We start from the raw sequence: 17,816 nt of genomic DNA, 5'->3' as shown, positions 1-17,816 counted from the left end.
AGACTTTTACTGTTAAGTTACGGCCATGACGGCAGTTGTGACCTACTTCTTTTTTCTATTTTTTTTGGTCTAAAGCAGGAATGAAATTGAAGTTCCATTGTTTCTCTCGCCTGATAAGACTGATTGCGTCAGATGAACGACGTTGGGTTTTTATCTGCAGTTTGTCTTTAATAAAAGCTTCCAGCTCTGTCGATTGACAGATCTTTAGTAATTTCTCCTCTGCAGCAGTTCCCATAATGTCTCGATCAGATGGAGGGAGGATCCAATTAACCAAAGCACTCCTTGTTCTTGCTAAAGGCTCAGTTGCTATCAGAAACCTGTGCGTCAGACTGGCACATGAACACTGTTGAGTGAGAATAACAGAGATATGAGAATAAGAATCCTGTTATCTGTCAAGCACAAAATGTGTAGGAATCATCTTTCTCTGCATGAGCATGCTTGCTTGTCACAGAAAACACGACTAATGGAATTAAGAAAATTTTGCAGGGGTAACAGGTTTCATGAAAACACTATAATAGGATTGTGTTCTTTGTGATGTTATATCACTTGATGTTTGTTGGTATTACCTGTAATACAAAGACACATTTGAACAATGAGGAGGTAATAAAGCTAATATGCACCAGGAATCCTTCATGAACAAGATAATACCCTCAACCGAAGGGATTCAGATGTGTTCCAACTTCTAAATATGTTTCCCTGTGTTGGGTGATTTTATGAACAGTATGTTTTTACTGAAAAGCCCCAAAAAATGAAGAAAAAAACCCACCAATAGCAAATAGTAAGTGTAGTCTTCAGGTTTGACTTAAAGTCTTTTAAAGGCTGGTTTATATTTAAGCATAGGATCAAAACAGAGCATTCGTCAACTTGGTTGATACAGCAGAGGTTTTCAAATCATGAGGGGCCACTGCAAATGAAGGGTGGGGTACAGGGGGGGAGATGTGAAGATAAACACCACATGAGCTAAAAGGAGCAGGTCGGATCTAGAATCCTAAAAACAGGAAGTTATTTATTCTAGTTTGACCTGGGTTATCATCTACAGTATCAGTAGCTGTGACACACAGCTAATAATAATTATCATAATAACTTTATTTGTATAGCATTAACAAGGTTAAAAAGCGCTTCAAAAAATTCAATGGAAAAAAGATGAATGAACAAAAATAGTGTATAGTGTAATAGTGTAAAAGTGTATTCATTTCAATTTTAAGAGCCAAATCATAAACATAATAAGGTCAAGACCTTAAAAGGCAGTCAAGGCAGTTGACTCTCGAATCACAGTATCATTAAAGTCACTGAGGTACATTATCTGGGACCATGAATGTGTGCCAGTCCTTGTTGAAGTAGATATGAAACTTGATATGACACGTTTTTAAATTGTTAGTGGTACCTGAGGAAAGGTCAGGGGATCACAATGTTGGTATGGTTTATTCTCTGGGCACCGTCTGTAGCATATTCCATAGAAATCTGTCCTACAGCCACTGAGCCACCTCAGTATGGACAAAAACTAAAGAGAGCTGAGAATCTGAGTACCTGCAATTAATCTGATTTTCATTTTCCACAGAGTCAGTGATTAGGAAATCAAATGATATCTGATCAGCTAATGGCCAATGATATATATACCATTTACCTGTTTGGGGGAAATGAACTTATTCTACTGACTTTAAAAATAAAAATATGTCCTTTTCAAAATCTAACTGATGAGTGCATGCAACATGTTTAAAAGTGAAAGTCACTCATTGCCATATTGTTATGTGCATTCAGACATACTATATATACCATTGTAGATGATAAATGTGCGTTCTGTCACACCATGTGCAAGGTCACCAGGACCTTCTACATATCATTCTGAATGTTTAGCAGTCAGAGTGCAGGATGAAGTCTGACCCTGAAGCATTCCGTATGCATCCCAAGACACGTTTGCAGCTGTCGAGAGAGACCAAAGAGTCCAGCACCGAAGATGTGTATCTATCGTAGTGTGCTTTGTAGGTAGAAGGAATACAGAAACATGTGAACACACATGCAGGCTTCTGCCGCTGCACACACACACACACACACACACACAAACACTGCTGACCCTCCTGGCCTCACACTATCTCTGCTCCCCAATTAAGCAGATGCTTCCCTTCTCCTCTCCTCTCGTCTCCTCTCCTCTTCTCTCCTCTGCTCTCTCTCTCGATGTACCCGACTGATGAGTGGCTGGTAGTTTTGCAGCTCGAGGACAGAGATGACACATTCTTCTCTCTGAGAGTCCCACCGCTGTTTCGCTGCTTTAATTATACTGAGAGGAGCGTCACTCGCACAGTTATCAGATGATAAGCTCTGCTTCGCTCTCCAGCCCTGAGTCCTCTGTGTGAACGAGATGCTCCACGGTGTGTGTGTGTGTGTGTGTGCGGGCAAGCGTGAGTACTCTTGCGCTGTCCATACAAGAATATTGAGATTAAATTGATTTTGGGATTCTCACTGTAGTGAAAATAATTCTGCATTATTCATATGTAAGAGAGGAGTCAGTTGAGCATGGCCATTGATTGGAAGCAAACGTTGGTCAATAGTTGGGCCCACAGATTTTTGACAAATCTTCAGCACACTTATATTTTACATGTTAAGTATGAAACCTCGATTCTTTTTCCTGTTTCTCCATGTTTATTTAAATATTCAGGCCTTAAAACATTTTAATATCGGAGTGTAGATATTAAAGTGTCACCCCCTAATGGAACTTCAGCACCTATTTGCTCTGAATGACTTTAGATTAAGATGTTTGAACTGGATTTGCATGAAGAGTGGGCCACTGTTTCAGTAGTGCGTCCTTTTCCTCTGCTCTCACTTTTGTCCAATCAATTATTCATGATGAAATGCTTTTGTTCTGTCTGTGTGTGTAAATGTGCCGCTAATGTTGCACTTGACAAAAACCCTGGCTCTCAGTGGAACAAACCTACACCACACTTTCAAAAATTCAGTCTAAAAATGTTGCTGTTTCTGTTTTAGTGAGTGTGCAGCATCTTGAAACCAGACACTATGATGCAGGTCTTTCTTTGAAATGGTATCAAACATGAATTTAAAAAATGTCTGTTGATAACAAATTCAATATATTTAGAAAATAAATGGGTTATCAACTAATTAAAACGTATCCACTGCCATAAATTCCAACCACGTGGCAGCACTTTATTAGGGTAGTTTGTTCTAAATATGAAATATTCATAATCTACGATGCCCATTTTTACATGTTCGAGGTGATAGGTGAAAAGTGTTTCAGCTGTGATTGTGTGGCGTTCTATTTTTTGACTAAATAATTCAAACCACATCATCATCACACTGTCCTCGCTTCACAGCACTGGAAATCATTTACCATTTTTGCAAAGGCAAATGTATATACACACACATCGGACGCAGCCTGTGACGCTTCTGAGGAAGGAAGCTGCAGCTTAGTGATGAGGCAAACAAACAAGTGCAATGTCAGTGGCAAAGAACACTCAGTGTCTCTGAGACGCTGAACCTAGTCCATCAGCCTGACAGCTGCTGTAGCACTGAGTAATGTCAGGCGCCCGACATAGGCAAACATGTCCATGCTCCAGGCAGAAGTTCCTATAAATGTTAAAATAGTGTGGAAAGGCTTCTGTCATTTGAGCTAATGGCCTGAAGATTCTGTTTTTGGGGCTCGAGAGGTAGACGGGTTGTCCACTAACCAGAAGGTCGGCAGTTCAATCCCAGTCTCCCTCATTATGCGTGCCAAAGTGTCTTTGGCCAAGTTTCTGAATCCAAATTTCCACTGACGGCTGTGTTGGCAGTGTGTGAGGGATATGTGAATGTGCTATAGATAGATAAAATGTGTGACTGGATGGATGGCAAATCTGTACTGTAAAGGCTTTGACTGGTCATCAAGACTAGAAATGATATAAATAATTTATATAAATACAGACCATTTGCCATTTGTACATGTTTGCTGCTTAACTTTGACGACAGAGGAGCCACCACCAATCCAAAGACAGATCTGGGAGGATTGTGTTGGGTTTGGCTCCAGTCGTTTATCTGCATGAGAACACATAGCATCACATCTCCACCCAGCCTCCAGAGAGGCTGTCACTCTGCACAGCAACATCTATTCAAACTGAACTCCCTCTCACTGCTGATCATCCAGATCATATAATCTGTTTTCTCCTCCCCCCACCTCCCTGTCTTTAATCACCCTTGTCCTCATCCTATCATCCTCTCATCTCTTCACTCACTTCAAGCTTCATCTCCACGTATGATGGAGAGACGTATTTAAATTAGAATGCATAAATAAAAAACGAACAATAATTTACCTATGACGTCCTTATTTTCCATCTTCCGTCTCCACCTCATTCGCTGTAGAAGTTTACTCAAAGTAGCTGATAAGACTCTGGGAGGAAGCGACCGGCCCACCGCACCCATCTTTTTAGCATGAAATACACTAGTTATGTTCACCCTCATCAAAGACTGCGTGGCTTCTGCTTTATCTCCACCGAGGCCTGTAGAGGTAAACAGGCCCAATCTAAAGTGTTTCCTGTAATTAAGCGATATGAACATAAGAAACACACACACACACACACAGGCAGCAACTATCATCAAGGGAAAGAACAGGCTGTGTTGTGCCTCCACGCTGAGGAATGCCAACCGACTCATGTGTACTATATACACTTGGCTCTGAGGTTCATACGCTGAACGGAGGAATCTAAAGGCAGTTTCATGTGATGTTTTTCAGCACTCATATGTTGGCTCATGTCCTTGCTCTGTATTTGCGACTCCTCAGCCACAGTAAAACCACATACACATGACGGAGAGACCGTGCTGTCTTTTTCAGAGCACTGAATTCAACACATCCCGACACATGAATAATGTGTGGCCAGCGTCCTCTTTGGTTGTTTTCCACAGAAACACCTCAATTTATCCGCCATCACTCCCAGCGACAGTCTGGCTTTACCTTCACTCTCAGTGACAGCATGTTAAGAGCCAGTTTAACATGACTAAACAAGATGGCATTATGAGAGTTGAAAGCAGGATAGTGTGTAATATCCTGGCCTTTTAGAAAGACTTGGGAAAACACTTTTCTCCTGAAAGCTTTCATAAATTACCATACAGGTAACCTATTACACATAGAATAGAATGGAATGAAATGGGATAGCTTAGGACAGTTTTATTTCACAAGAAATAGGAGTTGTATCAAATCTGCATTTAAAATATACACAAAGGCCTGTTGGGTCCATCCCTCCATTATCTATACTGTTTACCCTTCAAGGATCATGGGGGGAGCTGGAGCCATTCCCAGCTGACATCAAGTCCCCATGCTTATCACCAGAATACAAAGCATACCAGATATGTAGAAACTACCCACATGAATATTACAGATATATAATACAGAAAGTGTGATAGTATTTGTTTTTGATTTATTTGTTGTGCTTTCCTGCTGAATACTCATTCAATTTATTTGTTAGAATCAGTTGGCAAAACTCTTGTTTGAATGTATTTACTCTGCACAAAGGGGGAAAGCGGGTCATCCTCAACCCCAAATTGCTTGTCATGGAAAAGGTGCTGCCCATAGATGCACTGTATGAATGTGTGTGTGAATGGGTGAATGTTATTCATCAATTGGTGCTGTTTAAAAAAATGCCACCTTAAGAACCAGAACAGCTCAGAAGTGTTTCTTTAAAATATTCAATTTAGATGACTAAATAAGTAAAAGTTAAGAAAGTAGTGGAGGTGTAGGATTCAAAAGCCCAGTTGAGCCAAACCAGTGAGGAGAGCACAGTCAAAAACATAAACACTAACTCTAGTTCAAAATGAGGCAGCAGACTGAGTCATGTAGAATAGTGTTTATATAGCAGCTGAGTGAGGGAACACATCGTCAGGGCCTTTAATAAAACTAGATACTAATACGTTTGAGTAGGTTTATTTTGTTGTTCTCCTTTAGGCTGATGGAGCAAGTCTTCCCCTCAGTTTTCTGTCAGCACTTAACAGCTCCTATAATTCAGTCCCAACTTTCTCCCTGTTGTTTTACATGTTTTATTCATATGGTCATAATCAAGGTAATCCAAATCAAGGTTTTTCTTAATCCTGCTCTGATGTTTCTTACAAATCCTGTTAAAAGTGCTCCTACAAAGATAGAACCCACCTAACCATGAAACACCTTGTTAAATCAGACTTAGTGAAATTCCTCCATTACCTCCAGTGAGCATCATCCAGACCTCATTACTCCCTTCATTGTTTTTATACTGAGAGAACTCGCTCCCATCTGCCTCGCCATCAGTCACCATGGAATATTTAAAGCCAATCGTCCTGGAGCCTGCACACTGGATTTCAGACCTGCCACAGAGGGGAAGATTAAGCCTCACTGACCAAATTAAGAGTGAATGTTATGAATGGGATCCCCATGGCTTTGTTCTTTTCTCTATTCATCCCTCTGTTTTCCACCTCTGCAAACATTCATTCATCTTTTCCTCAGCTGTGGTGCACTCTCATCAGAACCAGGGAGGATTTCTGTCAGGAAATCTTCTTAAAGCAGCACTTGGCAAGATTTTCATGGGGGAAAATATGCCCATCTGATCAGGCTGAATCATGAAGAGCAGCCCATCTTCACTAATGAGTTGCTGAAGATTTGGCCTATTTTCTCCAGTGAGATGTTGGTGCCTGGTGGGAAGTTGTGTGTGCACACTGCAGGTCATGACGTGCTGTGTGAGAAGGAAATCCACAATAGTGAGCGAGAAAGCTCTACTCACCAAAAGCAAATGCACCTGCTAAATATAACATGACAGTCAGGAGACTTTTTTTATACAACGCGTCATTAGGGCCATGTTGAAGAAATTTCAAAAGGCATTTGGAATAAAGTTGTAATATAACAAGAATAAGGACATCATTTTACGAAAATAAAGTCATGATTTTCAGCTAGATGTCATTTTACAAGGGGAATATCAGAAGATCAGTTTGTTGCCTGTGTTAAAATGAGGAATGTGGAGCATCTTGTTAAATTTAGTGTAAGTTTAAAAAATAAGTTAATAGTTAATAATCTATTGTCACATCAGCACCACATTATCATAATTATCAGGACTTAAAGAGATTGTACAAAACGTTTGACTATTTTGAAGAAAGAACTACTCAGGATTAAAGTAAAATCACTGTTGTCATCACAATGTTTAAAACTATGAAACGATGGGTGGTTTACCTGCGTGATATTCAAATGGTTTCCTTTTTTTACAATGAGATTGTACAAGATCCTGAATCCAGGAGTGAAACTCCAGTAAGCACATACAGATTCTCCTTGCTGCTTATTTCCTAAAAAAATGTACACCACATTAGTATACTACACTACAACATTACACTATAATATTGTGACTTTAGTATCACGACTATTCTTGTAATATTACTTTATTCTCTCTTTAAGTGCTAAACCAGACTCTGGCTCGACAACTGACAAGAGAATGGTATTGACCTGGTCATTTTAATTCTTGACAAGAAATTGATACTGTCCCAAAATGTCAAACTTCCTGTCATTGTCTGACTCAGCATTACTTTTAGTCTAAATTAGTCTAAAGTCCGCATACAGGTTGACAATTACATTGTGTTGCGTTTCAATTGTCTTTATCAGGACGAGTGTCGATCCCTCGATCCAGTCAGCCGTCCTTCTCTCTGAGGCTTTCAGTGGAGCCTGGCTCACTGCTCCTCAGTGACTCATTACATTTATCTTTAAGCCTCTTTCTCTCATCTCTACATATCCACCGATCCACGCATCCAGCCGTCAGTCATCACCTCTGCTGACATGAGGTCTGACTCTCACTGCTGCCGCAAATCTTCTTAGGGTCTAAAGAGTAATTGACACAATGGCTCTTCTCATTGTTGGCCGTCTCTTGTCCTTCTTTTCTCCTCCTGTTTCATCTGTCTCTCCTCCCACCACTTATGTTCCTATCTCTCCTTAGCTCTGTCCATATCCTTGACTTCATTTGCAGGCTTCTTCATTAAAAACAATGTTCTCTAAGTAGGAGTATCCCCCACGTTCTCTGTCTCCCTTGTCACTGTCACTTATCCGCTCCATCCATCTCCATGGTGACAGAGAAACTGATATCTACTCCACTGTCTGCAGAGATCTCTTTACGTGGTTTGTTGTTGCAATTCTAATTTCAACTGTGCCTAAAAAACACAAGAGCTTTTCCTTAAAAATAACAGCTACCAGATAAAACCAGATATTTGGACACTAATTGTTTTCAAATACTTATCTTGTTTCCAAAGCTGATTATCTTTATCCAATGTTTTTTATCATTATGAGATGTGGAAATAAAATGCCCATAGTATTTCATTGTATCAGGAACTACTTTAATTGAATCCCACCATGCCACCATCTGTACTCAATATCCTACAGCCTACCGATATTTTTGGGCATTATGGACTTTTTTGGATCGATGAAAGAGGAGAGAGAATGGAGAAGACGTGCAGCAAAGGGTCAGGTCAGAACCTGCGGCAGCTGCAGTGGTCTCAAGCCTCAGTACATTTTCTGCATGCAAAGTTTTGATAATAACATTAATTGCACGTATAAAAGGGAATACATGTAACAACATATGTTGTATTTCACTTTTATTTAATTTCACACATTTTTTTGTTATGTTTTTATCAAAGCATTTAAGATCTTCTACTAAGTCCACCATGTTGCCATGCTCCTACAGTAGGCCAGAACCAACAAACCACACACGGGCTCTAGAGAGGGCCCTCCATGCTTTTACATTACCTGAAGGCATCAGTAGGTTGAGCAACACTATTGGGATGAGAGGGGACGCTTATTCAGTTTGTTGCAAGTTCACAACTAGATGCCACCAAATCCTAAACATTGGAAACATTTTTAAACAAGCATGGCACTTTGAACAGCAGCACCAGGGAACCTCCCAGTTGGTAAATGGTCTATATTTATAAAGTGCTATCGATCAAAGTACAAGTTTCTTTCCTCACTTCTTTTTTCTATCACACTCAAAATGCAGACTGGATGGGCCGGGGATCGAACCAGCATCCTTCTAGCTAGTGAATGACAACATGGCTATTTAATATTTGCAATGACAATAAGTGGAATTATAATTGAGGCCAAGATGGCGACTGTTAAGGGGGAAATGTGTCCATCGTTTCACACACAACTTCCAGTCCATTCTGAGTGCACCAGGTATTTATAGTGCATTGCATCTCGCCATACTTGCCAGTTGTAAAGGCACTTATGCCCTCAGAATAGAAAGTGTGAGTATGGAAATGTGCTGAGACATGGCACACGTTTCTTCTTAGTGTCCAGCTGGTGCGGAGCTGGTGAAGATGTTGAGTCTGGACAGAACATTACCTCAGTTCAGAAAACACTCAGCCCTTACATTTCACTGCATCACTTCCTGTTCACTGAGTCCTTTCCTTGTTAGTGATAATTGTGGCACCAAAACAACGGTATAGTTGGAATGTGAGAGGTGGACAGGTTTAGAGATGAGAGGGAAGAGAACACCAGGAGAGAGGTTATGAGAGGGTGATGGAGAAGGAAAAGGGATATAGGAAAAATAAAGTCATCCTTCTGAGCGTGTGTGTGTGTGTGTGTGTGTGTGTCTGGGGGTAACAGCTGGATCCCATTCATTATTAATTTGACCCTTAATACCTTTAACTGTCGTAAACAGAAATAAAGCTCAGTCAGTCACTTCACACAACAAAGGTTTTTGTGTGATTTTTCATCACACGTGTACAGTACAACAAATCTTTTAAAATTATTTTCACATAATAATAAATAAATAATAAATCTGTAACTTTAAAAATATATTTTTGATTTGGCATGTGTTCGTGAGCAGATCTGTTTTGACTTTGCTGCCTCCCTCTGGCCATAAGTACACACTACATTTTACTCACTTGCTACTTGACGAGGCCACTCCACATAAAGCAACTCTTGACCGCTGGTTCACTTTGCTACTTTACAGCCTCAAGCAGATTATTCTTTGCTTATTATTATATTCATCTTGTATTAATGTTTACCTTTAAACTGAGATAATGAATCAACTAAACATTCATAATAAATAGAGATACTTTTTTTTAAACTTCCCAATAAGATGAAACAATCACATAAGAACATTTTATCCAGAGGGAGATACCTGTACAACACCTGGTCTTTCAGTCTATCAGCTAATAGCAGCACCAGCATAGACATTTACATTTTCACATGAACTCTGAATTTAACCTTTTTTTTATCCTTTTGCTCTAATAACGTCACATATCAACGTCACATATCAACGTCACATATCAACGTCACAGATCAACGTCACATATAATTCCCTCTGATTAAATCCTTCAGAGATGAAAAAAACTGAAAGCTGCAGTCGGTAAACAGAAAACTATGTGTATTTATTTTGAAGATTATAAGTGAATGTAAAAAAAAAAAAAAGAGTAGCTCATCAGACACTAAGGTTGTGTCAGTGCTCAGCTGGTCGGTTTCTTTGATGAAAAACATCGTCTCAGAAATCGTTTACTGCAGATCAATGAAGATTTAACCTGCCGAAAATCTTCAAGTGCTCGGCTCCGTGGATATATCATATGGTTGGTAGGAACAGCTTCAGCCCAGAGTTTTATAAGGATAAATGGGCTTTGAATCATTTCTAGCTTTTTTTTTTCTATAAAAACTTTCATACATTTTTCTGTAATATATATTTCTAGAGGGAAGTTAGGGATTCTGTTTGGATATAGATGATGTTGTCGGAGCTCCTCACCACAGTTGTTTGTTGGTCTTTGTTGAAAGAAATTGGGAATAAATATTATCTTATTTTTAACAGGTGTGGTTCAGATCTTTTTTAAATGACAGCATATTGTTTTAGTGAAAGCCACAACTGAATGGAAATGACATATTATGAGATAATACTAATCTTAGTTATGAATCTGGATTCCTAACAGTTTAGCCAGTATTGACAGTAGGTTTGCAGAAGGCTCAGACTGACAGTCTTCTTTTCTCTGTCTTACTCTCTCAGGCGTATTAGCCGAGCTCCAGATGCCCCAAACCAGTATGGATGTGATCAAGGGTCAGATGGTGGTGCTGAGGGCCTCGTACACCTCCACGCCGGGCACTGACCTGGGCACCAACACCGTCCTGTGGAACTTTGTCTCCAACAACAGCCAGTTGGTAAGAAAATGAATGAGGAGACGCTAGAGAACCACTCATGTGTAGAACATAATGAAGTGTTACACACAGCACATGCAGTGTACTGCATACAGGCCCGCAATGAAATCTTTATACTTTGCCATCTGTGGCTATGATATCTGGGATTACAGTTATGAAGGATTTTTGCTTGTTCTTATACTGTTAATCTGGCAAAGCTCTTTCTTTTGTAAACCCTTGGAAATTAATCCATACAAACACTGTACTCTTTCTTTACTGCTTTAATGCACCATACTGTATCTGGGTGTCTTTGTATCAGGAAGCAGAGGGTTTTCACATCAAGAGCCCAGCTGATCAGCCCCCTCCTCACATTGTTTTATTTTAACATGTTATCTTGGGACCAGGCTGTGGCTCAGCTTACATATCTGTCGGGTCAGGTCAGATTATTGGGCTGTGCAGATGGACGACCTAAAAGAGGATCACAATCAAACCGAAAGCAGGGGAAACAGAACTCCGAGAGCTTGAAAAGACACAGTTGAGTTTTTTAAACGTCTGGACAGACATCCAGTGTCTCTCTGCTTTACCTTCATCTGTATCCAAAAAGATAAATAAAAGAAAAAAACCTTCAAAGCTCTGCCACGATCTCTGCAGAGAGTACAGCCAGATCAGTTTGCTACTCAGTTCAGCAGCATGAGAGGAAACCATCACTCACACATGGACTAGCAAATAAAAATGTGTGTTCTGCTCTACAATTTACAGTAATATGGAGACAAAGACAAAGGGACACTTGGAAAACATATATAAAATACTGCTTTTGTTTGGGACTATTTTTAGCTGTGGATTAATCCACATATTAGGGGCAGCAGGATATGTGATACTGAGTCAAAATAAGCCAGTGTGTGTCGTCATGGTGATGAAGGAACATGTCCCCCTCTTCATCAGTAAGGGGATTTTAATAGTGCTTGGACAACAATGGAACTCCATTGGCTCAGAGGCAGATTATACATCAGGCTCAGAATACACTGACAATAAGGTTCAGGTCTTTTCATTGGATTTGTTGATTATAATGAAAATACTGAATATTGCCGGACGTATCATTTGAAATACTCTTTAAGAAATATAATAAACTTAATCTGAAGACTGAATTCTCTCTATATTGTTAGTGACTGTTTAATGCCTTGTGATTTGTCACAATAATCAAATTGATTCTGTGAAAAGAGTAAAACCGATTTTGCTTGTTTCTCAGTTTACTCCGTCATGCATCCCACCAAATACCAATCACAATTTTATCAGACTAGAGGTGTTGAGATTTAAAATCCCCATATATTATTTGAACCTTGGACCCAGGATAAACCAGCAAACTCAATCACATTGACTTGACTCTTAATGAAAGCAGTTCCTCTGTTGGCACTGGTACGTGATAAATTCAAAGGTCTCATTTCCCAAGTCCTTTCCCCAAGTTTTAATATGGAAAAAAAACATGGATGCTGCACATTGCTAAAAGTCGAGTGTGAGAATATTTTCATTGGTTTATAAGAGATGACATCGACAACTGAATTGTCCCAGTTGGGAACTACTTCTCCAATTATTCCTCCACCATATGACCACACTGACCTCTGCTCAGAAGCTACGTTTATGTCTTTACATTTGACACCAGCTCCCTGCTCTCTTGTCCAGATCATCTCCTACACCAAAGGCTCAATGATTTTTGGGAGCTCCCAGTTTAAGGGCCGCGTTGGTTTCTTCAGTGACATGCCCTCGCGGGACGTGTCCCTGTACATCAACAACACCCAGGAGTCCGACTCAGGACGCTACCTCTGCCAGGTCATCCTGCCTAATGAGGGCCTCACCAGAGAGCTCAGCCTGGATGTGAAGGGTGAGATATAGATTCTGTTTAACTGACTCACATAAAGTACGATGCACAATCTAACAATCCTGTCGTCTCCCCTCAGTCCCTCCTGCTGTTCCTAAGTGCTCTCTATCAGGGAAGCCAGTGCTGAAAGGAAACGTGACTCTGAGCTGCAAGTCCAGTTCTGGGAAACCTATCCCTTTGTACAAGTGGAAGAGAACCAGTCCCACCTCTGAGGTCTTCTTTTCACCCATGCTCAGTGAGTGGAGCCTGATCAGAGGCAGACGGTTTATGGATGTTCTTGTGTTTCTCCAGAATGATTCATTTCAAATAAAAAGCATCAGAGGGGTGACGAGTACCCTGCATGTGCACTGTATACACTAATAATACATTTCCATAAGGATGTCATCATGATGTCTTTATTTTATTTGATGATTGGCTAATCCAGACAAACTAGATCATGTCTCAAATCTTATGCTTACAAAACTGAAACTATTAGTACACTTGATGACATTATTTTCAGATGGATCATAATGATCATAATTATTTGTTCATCTATATAAGCTTTTGGTCGTGTCTTTAGTCCCATATGATGCAGAGTGACCTCCAAAATAAATAAAATGTAACAATGCACAACATCAATGATGTCACTCAACATATAACATCATATGATGGGAAATCATTTTCTGATCAGTACAAGATGTAAATTAGACTAGAAAAGATATATTTTGGAAAATGTGTTTTTGACTTTAAAAATTCACACATACGTTATTGAGTTATTTTGTACACACACACAATGCACACATTGCTAAATAGTATAATAGATCTCCATCTGGCTTTATGACAGTATATTGTGTAGTTAATTACAAAGCTAGAGAATGAGAAACGAAGACAGCATCTACCCCAACAGAGAATTCAAAGAGTCTCAGTGATCATGCTGATACAGTTGATGATGTCATAACAACACTAAAACTAAACATCAGTTTGAATGTGGAGTATCATTCTGTAAACTATTTTAAACAAGTATGTGCTATGTCCAAATTTCTAATTTGTCAACGGATGCATCTGCATGAAAGAGCTGCCAGTTATATGAGACTGATTAAATATTACCTGGACTGCCTGTGTGTGTGTGTGTGTGTGTGTGTGTGTGTGTGTGTGTGTGTGTGTGTGTATTTAAACCTGTCGGTCAAATTGTCTGTGTTCATGCTTGACGTCCTCCATGTCCAACGCTGTTGTAGATGAGAAGATCGGCACTCTGAAGCTGAGCAACCTGAGCAGTAACATGTCGGGGAAGTACGTGTGCACAGCCAGTAACCCAGCCGGCTCCGAGACCTGCTTCATCAACCTGGAGATTGTGTCATGTACGTACCACACGGCGAAACCAGCAACCATCGTGTTCATAAAAACAGGAAATGACCAAAGTTGGAATCTGACCTTTCCTTTACCCATTGTTTACCCTTCACAAGAACAATACAGTTTGAATGTTACGTAAATGTATGTGCTTTGGCGAAACGTGATCATTGTGTGCTTTCTGACAACAGCCACCAATGTGGGAATGATCGTTGGCGCCACCGTGGGCTCAGTGGCCGCCTTCATCTTGCTCCTCCTCATCTGCCTCGTTTTCCTGGTGAGGAGGCGGCGAGACAGTGAGGACGACATGGCCAACGAAATCAAGTGAGTGCATGAGGTTACAGCAGCAATTGAGCAGTTAGTGCTCGGCCACATTGAGTGAAATTTGTTTTTTTATAAGCTATGATACATTTAAGAGCTGTAGGTTGTTGAACACATTATAAACCAAGCTGCATAAATTACAGTTTATGTTCCTTTGTTAAAAAAATTGTTTTTTATTCATGTGATGAATGAAGAAAACCATTTAAACAATGCATAATTCAGTTATGGAGAGAAAAACATACTCTGAACATGTGATTTTGTGATGTTATGTTCATGCATGTGATGTGCATGGAGGATAAATCCCCAGAGAAATAACAGAAAACAAGGCAGTTCTTAAAACACCAGATTCAGTTCATTGTTACCTCGTGATCTTGGATTATTTTATTCAGCTAGTGTTTTTTTCTATTTGGACATATAAATGTAGAAAAAAGTAGAAAACAAGTCTTGATGAATCATCTCCATCACCACCGGAGGTAGTGGAGGTAGAGAGTGTAGCTTTGTGTCAAACCTCTTCGTCCTCTCCACCTCCAGGGAGGACGCTCAGGCTCCTAAGCGTGTGTCCTGGGCCAAGAGCGGCATGGGCTCAGATATCATCTCCAAGAATGGCACCCTGTCGTCCATCGCCTCCAGCCCGCACCACAAAGAGCCCTCCAACCACCACAACAACAACCACCACCTGCAGCAGTACCCCCAGCGTCCGCCCTCGGACACCGCCTCCATCATCACTGCCACCGGCAGCATGGCCGGCTACAGGTCGTCACGCCATCACGGAGCCTCCACCCCCACCCACTTCAGCTACAACAACAACACCACCATGCCACGCGGACCGCCCATCCCCGCTGAGGCCAACACCAACGGGGGCTCCCCACCCAGACCGGAGCGCTACACCCAGCTGCCCCAGGCCCAGGCGCTGCCACAGACCTTCAGCCATCCTCAGCTGCAGGTCCAGGCCGCTCCCTCTCCTCCACCGTTGCCCAACTCCGGTGTGACCACCTCTAACATCGCCCGTATGGGAGGGGTGCCCATTATGGTGCCTGCACAGAACCAGGCCGGATCGCTGGTCTAACACCAGCCAGCGCTGGCTAAACAGTTCTGTTGACATAAGCCGGTGGAATATTGCTGTCCCTCTGAAAGGGTCGGCTGCTGATTCGATTTTAAAGGGAAAACTTATTACTATTTAGCAAAGAATTACATTAGATGGAAATGTCTTATTCACCTCTGCTTTCGTTTGAAGAAGCTTTCATGGCAAGACTCTCAGACACTGACTGTTGACTTGCTTTAAGTATACCTACATCTTTTATATTCTGTATGCACTGTATACTGAGCATTGAAAACTGTGTATAGACATGATTTTCATACATTTGTCCAGTGTCCTCTTTTCTACTTTACCAATGCATTTCTAATTATTTTTATTTTTTTCAAATGTATCTTTTAAATGTTGTAAAATGTATTTTTTGCGTCCTCCTGCTGAACTTAATGACTCAAAGTGAAGAGTAAATGCTCACCGGAGCCTTTGAGGAAGATGCAGACGAAATAAGACGCAGGTCTGCTGCACTTTGTCACTGTTACTTCAAAAACTACCTGAAGGAGGACGCGAGCAGAACAAAATAGGTGTCAGCACATTATATCAGTACTGTTCAGAGCAGTGAATGTTCAAAGGGAAGTCAGTGAAGCAGGCTGTAATATATGAAGATCTATGTATTAATGAGTGTATTTCTGAAGTAGACTTGTGGAAAAAGAGATAAGAAAACATAACACACATAATGAAAAAGTTTGACATTGCAAAATATCCTAATCCTTTTCTGGCGTCATTTCTGTCGGTGGTTCAGCTTCTAAAACGCTCTCAGACTCAATTCTTCAAACACAGATTAGTCAAAGCTCCTTATTATATTGAGCACCATTCAGAACTGCAGTGTGATGACTTTGCTAATACACAAGTCCACACTGGGGTTTTAATAATTTAAAGTTGCCGGCAGCATTGAAATTGTAAATATGATATTTATTTCCTGTTAAATGCGTAATAGACAGCATAGTGACCACATCTTGTATAGAGGTAATAAGTTCGCCTGCGATACTGGACAGTGAACCAAAGACGCTCAGTGTGGATCACTTCCTTACGTCGACATGCTCTCTCTATATGTTGTAGTGTGTATAGAGACGGTAGCTCAGTGAGGGAAGAAGCAGTTTTAATTAACATGATATACGATTTACTGCTACAGGGTTCAGGAGTTTGAAAGAAAACGTATTTCCCATGTGATGACAATGAAAAGCTGATGAGTTTCTCTGTATAAAGAATGAATAGGAAGATTCTTAATTTGTGATCTTCTACCATTTCCTGTCATGAGAGTATGGGGATACACTATCCTCCTTAAAGCTGGGGGAGTAAATTTGCCTAGTTCAAAACACTGTTAACAATGTCTCCTTAGTTTTTATATTTCTTTTATTGCAGAGTCACAAATGTATCCAAGCATTGTGTCTTTTTATTCTGTTCGCTTCTAAGTCACACAAATGCCTATTTTAATATCACCTGGATTTGAAAACATATTTACTTTATGTATAATGATAGTGATCTCCATCACCATCTTCTGCTGTATTGTCACTACACTGGAGCTTTGGTTTCTTTTTCTTTTTCTTAGTGTGCACAGCAAGAGCAACAACCATTTTTCCAAATGGATCATGTGAAATTCAATGATGCTGAAGGAAAAGACCGGAGCTTCTTTTACAGACTCACTCTGAGTATTATTGTCTGTTTGACACGCGCTTGGCAGGAAAGTGACTTAATGTGGGATGTTGAAAGTGTTGAGGAAAGTTGAAAGTGTTGAGGAGAGGCGGTTTGATGAGTAACACATTTACAGCGACAGTATAGACTCTGTTAACTTGTGAATGGGTCATTTAAAAAGTGTACATTATGAATATGAAAACGTATTCAAGACAAACCTTTATTTTTATACAGTCACGTATGAGAGCACATGAATTTATAAGCAGTAAATAGTTTTATGAAGTAAAGACGTGTTCACTGTCAGTGAGTCATGATGGATTGTAGAACTACTGTGGACAAGCGTGCTTATTTATACAGTCGGCCTCAACTGTGGACATGAATGTGCAGCGTGCACTTGTATCCTCCATATTTATGTTCATGGAAAATGCTTTGTATGCTATTTTCAATTAAACTACAAATGATCAGATGTGCGTGTGCGTTTGTGA

At 40.3% G+C, this 17,816-nt stretch overlaps 1 protein-coding gene across 1 annotated transcript in view; it reads left to right on the top strand.

Annotated features, from left to right (window-relative positions):
* Positions 1–17,797, top strand: part of esama (endothelial cell adhesion molecule a) — a 57,889-nt gene extending 40,092 nt beyond the window's left edge. The window contains exons 2-7 of the mRNA XM_020085308.2: positions 10,965–11,116; positions 12,770–12,968; positions 13,045–13,200; positions 14,180–14,302; positions 14,483–14,615; positions 15,144–17,797. Coding sequence (XP_019940867.2) covers positions 10,965–11,116; positions 12,770–12,968; positions 13,045–13,200; positions 14,180–14,302; positions 14,483–14,615; positions 15,144–15,678 — 1,298 coding nt within the window. The 3' untranslated portion in view covers positions 15,679–17,797. The remainder of the gene's footprint in view (positions 1–10,964; positions 11,117–12,769; positions 12,969–13,044; positions 13,201–14,179; positions 14,303–14,482; positions 14,616–15,143) is intronic.
* The last annotated feature ends 19 nt before the right edge of the window (positions 17,798–17,816 follow it).

This window comes from Paralichthys olivaceus, chromosome 15, assembly GCF_024713975.1.
Source record: "Paralichthys olivaceus isolate ysfri-2021 chromosome 15, ASM2471397v2, whole genome shotgun sequence".
NCBI lineage: Eukaryota > Metazoa > Chordata > Actinopteri > Pleuronectiformes > Paralichthyidae > Paralichthys > Paralichthys olivaceus.
This window is presented reverse-complemented; position numbering and strand designations above follow the sequence as displayed.